The following is a 9027-nucleotide window of genomic DNA, read 5'->3' on the forward strand; positions in this document are numbered from 1 at the left end:
TTCTGTTTTTTTTCTAAGCGTTTGACTTTTGGATCTCAAAGGCCAGAATAAGATTGTTTTCTTTTCCCTGCTTTGAGACACTAAAAACCTACCATCCCAGGTTGAATGGAAAAAGACTTAATGAGAATAAATATTTATTCACATTTCTAAATATCATCTTACTTTGGCAATATTATGACTGTTTTACAGACAAAAGAGCCAGGCCCAAGAAAAGTATTTTTTCCAAGTATATACAGTCTTTAAATGTCAGGGGGGTTATGAACTTCCATCTGCCCTATTTTCATGTCCCTGGACTTCACCATTAGGGCTTTCTGATTTTCACAGGGTCTAGGAAATACATACCCCAGCAAAACATAGATCTGGGACCCCGCAAACCCACACAAATACACATGAAGGTAGATCATTCCCTTTAATTTTATTGGTTTAAATAAAAATTTTTCTGTAAGCATATCCCAGAGTCAAGGAAGAAGATCTAGGACATGAAGTGTGGAGCCCTAAGGTGGATGAAGACAGCTCTGGAAGCCGGGTCTGCTTAAGTAGTACAGACAGGTGACCTAGATGTTGCCGGGCTGCTGGGATGCTTGGATGTTGAGTTCCTTGGCTGGTGGGTTTCTTGGCTAGGGGATGTCTCGGCTATTGATTTTCTTGCCTGATAGCTGTTCAGTCTCTTTGTGGGTTGGTCTGTTGGGGAGTAGACGTCGGGGGATGCTGCTCCTGGTCCTCATATATATAGAAAAAGTATATAAATGATGGCCAAACCACCGAGTATGGAGAACACAGATAGCCAACCAGTTTTGCGTGAGCTTTTGTAAGCCTGTTCCCATTCGCTGTTGCGGTTAGCCTGTATGATCTGTAAGGGCGACAGCATAGTGGTCAGTTTCTGAACCAAGAAACTCTGAGCTCAGAAACCTTTGGTAGAAGGGTTGAAACCCTCCCACCATCGAGGGAAAACCACCTCCCAGGTCTCAGGACTGGAGCAGATGTAGGGGTCAGGCAGAGGATAGGATGGCCATGTCTTTATTTTACCTTTTTTCTCTCCTTGAAAGCTAGAAGTCCCAAGGGAAGGCAAAGCAATATACCCAAAACGACCAAACATAGGTGGTTCGGAGCATAAAATGCCAGTTCTTCCGGCGACTGTGGTTTAGCTGGTGGTGGTGGGGGCTTAGGTTTGGGGACCATGATCTTTCCGCTCAGGTAAAGGCAGACGCTGAATTTCTTGGGAACAGACCTTGACCCACGCCAACTCCTCTGGCTTTACTGGGACTCCCAGGACCCAGACCGGTCACAGGCTAGTTCTTCACAATGGAGAAAGCAGCGCCTCAGATCCTGATTGGCTGTCCTCATGAGGAGGCGTGGTCTCACTGGGACTCCCAAGGCCTCCGCAGGAAGCTCTTCCCCTTTCAGGCATTGACCCCGCCCACTCGGGTAGGGATTGGTTGGAAGTTTGCCTCATGGCTCTTCCTCCCTCCTGCATCCCCTTTGTCTGCAGATGGAGCAAGTAGGCAGGAGCAGGAAGGCCTCCTGAGAGAAGCAGGAGAGAGCAGAGTAAATGAGCCCAGGCAGAAACAGGAGGGAAAGTGAATGATGTCAGTAATGGATGATGAAGTATTGAATTAAAATAAAATACTTTGTACTGTTTTGTCCAAACTGACAGGAAGAAAGAACAGAGAAAGAAGATGAAAAATGAGAAGGCCTTTCTTAAGAGGACCACCTAATAAATATACATGGGATGATAGAATAGGAAATCCGCACTGTGGTAGGTAGACTTCAGAGATGGCCTCGGAATTCCCTCCCTGATATAAACATGCCTTTCCCCCTATTATTTAATCCAGTACTGATCTGTTTGCTGTAGTGAAGGAATTTTGCAGATATGATTAAGGTCCCGATTCCGTTAACCTTAAATTAGAATATCCTCTGCTGCGCCCCTCCCCTGACTCAGGCAAAGGCAAGGCCCTGCTGAGATGAATGGCGCAAGGCGTCCATCCTCTGGAGGATCGCAGTATGTTTCTGAAAAAGGGCTGCTTTGTTTTTGTATTCCTTTAATAAGTATAGTTTCGACTTCTCATATGACCATTGAGTATGAAGGAAAAAACATGACTTTCCCAATTAATGCAACTACTTCTAAAGAATAAATCTGTTTGCTCTAAATGCAATGATTCAGCTGTGGAACGTAAATCGTTAACGTTTAATGAAAAACCCCCTGTAGGAAAAACAGTCAAGGAAGTTTTTGAGAAATTAAATTAAAATATAGAGAAGAAGAATTAATGTTAAGAAGACAGATTAGTGCTTAGTACTGGGTAACTTGTTCTTGTTCCTGTGCACAATGGTTTGTGCTCTTGCTCTTGTTTTGCTTTGATTAAAATTAGTAGCCTCTCTTTTCAAGTTAACCCCTTGCCATAACCATGGCGCCAATTCTAGTCAGTAAGTCAAGAAAGAATAGTCAAGGTATAGGCCAATAGTCTGGGACATTTCTAATTATTATTAAAAGCTAACTAAGCAGAAACAGCTCAAAGCAAAATGCGAACTGAAAGTAAAAATGCTTGCTTTTGCATAAGCCAAGATACATTCTTCTTATCTAATTGTAGCTACGTAATATTTTGTTTCTTTGAATAATGATTCCTGTTTTGTAACCACAAAGTACTGTGAGCCTGCCAAAATGCAAAGGATATATGATTAACTTCACAAGTAAAGATTGGGATTCAGCACCTTCACTTTTGTGTCTATATTGTTTCTCCGCCTTTCCCTGACTCCTCACCATCCGTTAGTCTCCTGAGACCCCCTGTTGTACCTGGACTCCGACAATCCTCAGTGGGTCTAACCTAATCAGGTGAGTTCTTAAAAGGGACTTAGTCTTACTGGAAAAAGAGGTTGAAGGTATGAGAGTATTGGAGTCTCTGTTTTTGACTTAAAAATGTTAAGGGATGGGCTGGGGATATGGCTCAGTTGGTAGAGTGCTTGCCTTCAGGCACAAGACCCTGGGTTCAATTCCCAGCAGGGTGGGGGGGAATCCCCAGGGGGTGGGGGGTGGGAGTAATCATCCCTGTGGAAAGGAATGCAGGCAGCCTTTAGCTGAGGGCAGTTTTCCAGCCAGCTAGGGAACAGGTCCAACAACAGTAAGGATCTGAATTCTGCGATACCCATCTGCATTTGAAACAGAACTCTGAGCTTTAGGTGAGAACCAGCCTAGCTGACACCTTAATTTTAGCCTTGTGAGGTCCTGAGCAGAGAAAAGGCCATTCAAAATTGTGAGTTAATACCTGTATCATTAGAAAATTAACTGCAATTTTCAAACACCACAGTAATTAATTATTCAGGTCAACCATCGATGGATGCTCATTTAGTACCACTGGGTTTTAGCTGGTGGAGTTAGGGAGTGGAGGGTGTGAGGTGCCAGTTTGCAGGGAGTTGCAAGTGGGTGGGAAGTGCCATGGTGAAGTTCACAAATGTAGACCCCAATATGGTTTATAAAGTGTTGTCACGGTTTGTATTTAAGCCCAGTCAAGGACCTAGAAACAGTAATAACAAGTGGCAATACACATATCCAGAAGTCAGGACATGCTTCGTGGAATGAATTGATTCAGAATATTTCAAGGGGCTAAGTGCGTATTCCAGAATAAAAAAATATGAGGCCTGTGGTGGGAGAGGACAGAAGTCAAGATTGAATGTGGATAGGTTTCTGGCAGTTCCCTTGGGTGGTGACAACCTTATAATAAAAGATTGTGTGTGGTAACTCTTGACTAGAGTCCCTTATTTGAGGTGGCTTTTGGATGGTAAATTATCTGGGCTCTGTGTTCCTGGGGTCATGTATCACTTTTCAGGTGAATTTCATGACTGGTGTGTTCCTTGGCTCAAGGGCTGCCTTGTTTATGAGAAACAATGTAGAAATTACATATACGTGCAGTGTCACAGCAGGCAAACTCAGGCGTAGCATTTGTCAAGAGTGACTCCTTGCTATGTCAGTACTTCTCAGTTGTCTTTCCTTAACTATTGGGAATAGAGTTAGAAGAAATGGCTTCATAGAGTGAATTGAAGGAATTAATTTCAGTTTTTACGAAGATTACAGAGCCAAGATATCTTCCACCTCAAATGCTCAATTCTGGGTAGAAGTAGATGCAGGGGTGGGTATGGATATGCTGGATGTCAGGAACTGAGCAGTAGAGACAGTGCCCAATCTTCATCATAGACAAGATTATCAAGGGGAAATTATGATGGCTATAGCTATAGGATGGATCGGATGAATGCCTTCAACTCTGCATTTCTTGCTTCCTGAACTTTGGCTTCTCCTACTTTCTGTTTTACTCCCTACCCCCACCTTTTGTCCTTCTTTCTCTGCGTAGTAGCTTTCTTGGCTTGGATAGTTGGGTTTTGATTTCCAGGAAGTAAAGGATTTGGCCAGTGTCTTTAAGCATAAAAGAACAAGGATGCCTCCTTCTGACTGATGGTCTGTGTATAAGTCTAATAGCATCACCAATTTTTTCATAATTGAGATAGTCAAACCCTGCAAAGACAGTTTCTCATCAAACATTGAACCTGCTGGTGCCTTGACCTTGACCTTCCCACCCTCCAGAACCATGAGAAATAAATTTCTATTATTTATAAGTTACTCAGTCTTAGGTATTTTGTTATAGTAGTGCTAAAGAAAAACTGGATAAACCAGCAAAACCCAAGCCAGAGAGAACTTGGTAGGGCAGGACTCCCAGGGTCTGGTGGGGGTCTAAGTGGGGGATATTAGCTTCTTAAGCTCTAGAGTCTGTCTCATCCAGGTGAGGATAACTGACTGGCCTGAGAGTGTTAGAGGCAACTCAGGGGTAAAAGCCTTCTTCCACAGCACTCCCAGAAATGATGTTAGCCTCTGAGTAAATCCAGAACTTTCCAGTCCAAACTAAAAAAGGGTTATGTTCTATGTGCTACTGAAAAATCAAAATTTAGTAAAAGAACAGTCTTAATAATCAAGTTCCAGAATGAGGGGGACACAGCTTTTTTTTCTTTTTATTAGTTGTTCAAAACATTACAAAGCTCTTGACATATAAGGGACACAGCTTTGAAAAGCACCATTTCAGCAGAAGATGCATGGGCTTGTGCAATAGAATGTTGTCAGAAAATATCAAAGGGATCCAACACACTGCAGCTGACCCTTCTGCTTCATCTTGATGCTGCTCTAAAGCCACAGTCAGGAAGCTTCTTGATCCAGCTCCTTTGGGACTGTCATAGTGCTCTGTGAGCATATCCAGGTGCCTGTCAAAGTCCTCCACTCTCTGCTTGTGGGTTTTGAAAGCTCTCTTTAGGATCCTTTTATTTGCTGCTTCTCTCTCTCTTTTTTTGTAAGGTGTTGGGGAAACTCAATATCCCATTTCTTCTTCTTTTTTTACCCCCCAGATTTGGAGTTGCTTTATTCCTTTTTTGTTTGTTTGATCTTAGATTCACATGACAGTAGGATGTATTTTGACATATTATACATACATGGGGTGCAAGCTGTTGCAATTTTGATCCCATTCTAATGGTTAAGCATGATGTGGCGTTACCCTGGTCATGTATTCATGACGAGTGTAGGAGCCTCGTGTCTGATTCATTCTGCTGATTTCCTATTCCACCCCCTTCCTTTGTTCCCTTTGTCGAATCCAGTGAACTTCTGTTCTCCCTGTCCCTCCCTTGTTCTGGGTCAGCATCCACACGTCAGGGAGAACCTCCTGCTTCCCTCCTGGCTGGGGTGGGCCAACCCAGGCAGTGCTGCTTCTCGTCCTTGTTTTGCGGGTTCCCATTGCTTTCAGGAGTTTCATCTTTTCTTTGTCTTTTCCTCCTTCTGCTTGGTCATGGCAAGCTCTGAGACACCTTTCAGCTGCAGCTTCCAGGGTCCCTCATGGACATGTTCACAGGCCTCCATGGTGCCCTCCTTCAGTTAGGTGGGTGGAGGGCCCTTCCCTTCCTTCCTGAGTGTTTTTGCTGGGCATGTAACTTTAGATTGGCAGTTAATTTAATTTTTTTTCAGACTTTGAATATATCATGTTGCCCTCTTCTGAGCTGCATTTTGTTGCTGTTTAGAAGTCAGCCATCAGTCTGCCACTCTATTGAAGGGGCTTCTTATAAGTATTTTTCTCTTTTTTTGTTTGTTTTTTGAAATTTCCTGTGTATTTATTGGCAGTGCCAAAGATCAAACCTTTGTCTTGCACAGGTGGGCCAGCCTTCTACCCCTGAGCTACATCCGGCCTCTAAAATATATTTAGAGTAAATTGTATGGATCCTATTTGAGCTTCACTGGGCTTCTTAAATTAGTTGGTGGATTAATCTCAGTCATCTGTTCTGGAAAATTCTTTGGCACTATTTTTCCAAATGCTTCCTCTACACCATTATTTTCTCTTTTGTTAGGAGTCTAGTCACACATGTGACAGAACTTCTTCCGTATTCTTTTTTTCCCCTTCTAGTCTGAAGTCTGTTTTATTTTTTTCTGACCCATCTTTCATTTACTATTTCTCTTTATCTCTAATTTCCTATGAATCCCATCTATTAGATTCTTATTATCATTTACTGGATTTCTCAGTTCTAGAATTTGTTTGGTTTCCTTTCAGCTGTTCTCATGCCAAATATCTAAGTTTACAGTGACACCAGGAATGATAGAATTAGAATATCTTCTAATTATTTATTTTATCCAAATTTATTCCAGCAGTCTCAGAATAACAATACCAATGCTACATTGGTCTTGTTACCACGTAATTTCAGGAAATTACATTTCCTGAAAACTTTAAAGATTTTTCTTGCTGTTCCTTTTCCTTTTACAACATACCTATTAGGGGGATGTATGGTTAAATTATAGTGTTTAATGTCTCTTGAAATAATCCTTTTCTGTCTGGTTATGCTAACAATAGATACCCAGTTAGGACCACTAATTTATTTTCAGTTTTAGGAATTCTCTTTTAATTTCCAGCTTAAAAAATAACTACTAAAATACTTAAATGGTTTCAAAGTAAAATCAACAGAAATTGAAGATACATTGTAGCTCTGGGTTTTCATTTTCCTACTATATTCCCATATTTTGGAGAAGTCTCCTTTTATTTTTGTTAACGATCTCATCTTCATCTGTTCTAAAATCCTGGAGTGCTGGCAAATCAACAGGCATTGGAAAAACACCACACAGTAGTTCAAACCTTTCTTTCTCTTCTGGATGCAGTGCTTAGTCTGGGAACTCTGCCAGAACTAGGACAATGTTTTCTCCCTGAAAACAAGTTATCATCTTCAAAGCACTAGAAAGTCAGAATCAATATGAACATGTTTCAACAAAAATGCTCATTTTTTGAATTGTTAAATTTGGTCCTTACAAATGTTAAAAAAGAAAAAAAAAGCCCTTGCAAACTCTTTGGAGGTCAGATTTTCTCATGCTACAAAAATTTCACATGCCATTCAGTCAATTGGGTGTTAATTATAGAAAAAACATTCAAATTCAAAGTTATTAAACATTTCAAATTCTTTTTTGGTTTTCTTTTTTTAATTTGTTCTAATCAATTATACATGATAGCAGAATACTCTTTGATACATTGTACACAAATGGAGCACGATTTTTCACTTCTCTGGTTGTATACGAAGTACACTATTTGTGCAATAAATAGTACATGTACCTAGGGTAATGATGTCCATCTCATTTCACCATCTTTCCTATCCTTATCCCCCTCCCCTCCATTCCCTCCCCTTTATCCATTCCAAAGTTCCTCTACTTATCCCCTCCCCCATTATGGATTAGCATCCACTTATCAGAGAAAACATTCAGCCTTTGGTTTATTTGGGATTGGCTTACTTCACTGAGCATGATATTCTCCAACTTCATCCATTTACCTGCAAATGCCATAATTTTATTCTGTTTTATTGCTGAGTAATATTTAATTGTGTGTATATACCATAATTTCTTTATCTATTCATCTATTGAAGGGCATCTAGGTTGGTTCCACAGTTTAGCTATTGTGAATTGTGCTGCTATAACATTGATGTGACTGCGTCACTGTTGTTTCTAAGTCCTTTGGGTATAAACTGAGGAGTGGGATAGCTGGGTCGACTGGTGGTTCCATTCCACATTTTCTAAGCAATCTCCACACTGCTTTCCAGATTGGTTGCACCAGTTTGCAATCCCACCAGCAGTGTTCGAGTGTGCCTTTCCCCCCACATCCTCACCAACACTTATTGTTGTTTGTATTCTTGTTGGCTGCCATTCTGACTGCAGTGAGATGAAATCTTAGAGTAGTTTTGATTTGCATTTCTCTAATTGCTAGAGATGTTGAACATTTCAAAAATTCTTTCAAATTCTTTGCAGCAAAACAAAACAAACTTGTGTATAAAATGGAATGTGAGTGCATTCCATACAGTTGCAATTCTGTGAAGGTAACAGAGGTTCCCAGTTCCTGATTTGTCTTGGGTCTGTGACCCATCTTCTCTAGGGGAGGTGACTTAGTCCTTTTTATGATGCTATAACAAAATACCTAAGGCTGGATATTTTATAAAGGAAAGAGTCTTATTTATCTCAAAGTTTTAGAGGTTGAAATCCAGAATAAACTTCCATTTCACTCTGGAAACTCACTACTGATGAGGGTCTCATGGCAGATGATATCATGGAGGCGATCATATGGAAAGACTGGGAAGCAAGAGAAATTTTAGGGTTCAGGTCTTCTCTTTTCATTACAATTTTCTCTAACCAGGTTCCTGTGAGAACTATATTAATCCTTTCCAAAAGTGATACCCCCACTTCCTTCCTAGATTGTCTCCACACTGCCACACTGGGAACCAAGCTTCTAGCACATAACCACGTTGGGGACATTCTCAACATCCAAACCACAGCTTCTTTTGTCCCTTCTACAGCTAGCCTGTTGAAAGAGGTATCTATCCCCTAAGCCCCTGGAATATGGTGTCATCACACTGCTGTCCTGTGACTGTCCAGAACAAGGCCATGAAAGTCCTCCTAATGTCACCATGAAAAAAAAAATCCAATCCAACAGGCACTGCTGATCAGGCCTTCTTACTTGAAGATATTCTCTTCTGAACTCTCCAGGT

General features: G+C 41.1%; 1 protein-coding gene across 1 annotated transcript; it reads right to left on the bottom strand.

Moving 5' to 3' along the window:
* Positions 1–721: 721 nt before the first annotated feature.
* Positions 722–1179, bottom strand: Pmis2 (PMIS2 transmembrane protein). The gene is made up of 2 exons (XM_077792815.1): positions 1027–1179; positions 722–895 (listed from the first exon to the last, which is right to left on the bottom strand). Exons 1-2 carry the CDS (start codon positions 1177–1179, stop codon positions 722–724), a joined length of 327 nt encoding a protein of 108 aa, XP_077648941.1.
* Positions 1180–9027: the final 7848 nt, after the last annotated feature.

The sequence above is a fragment of the Urocitellus parryii genome, chromosome 15 (assembly GCF_045843805.1).
Source record: "Urocitellus parryii isolate mUroPar1 chromosome 15, mUroPar1.hap1, whole genome shotgun sequence".
NCBI lineage: Eukaryota > Metazoa > Chordata > Mammalia > Rodentia > Sciuridae > Urocitellus > Urocitellus parryii.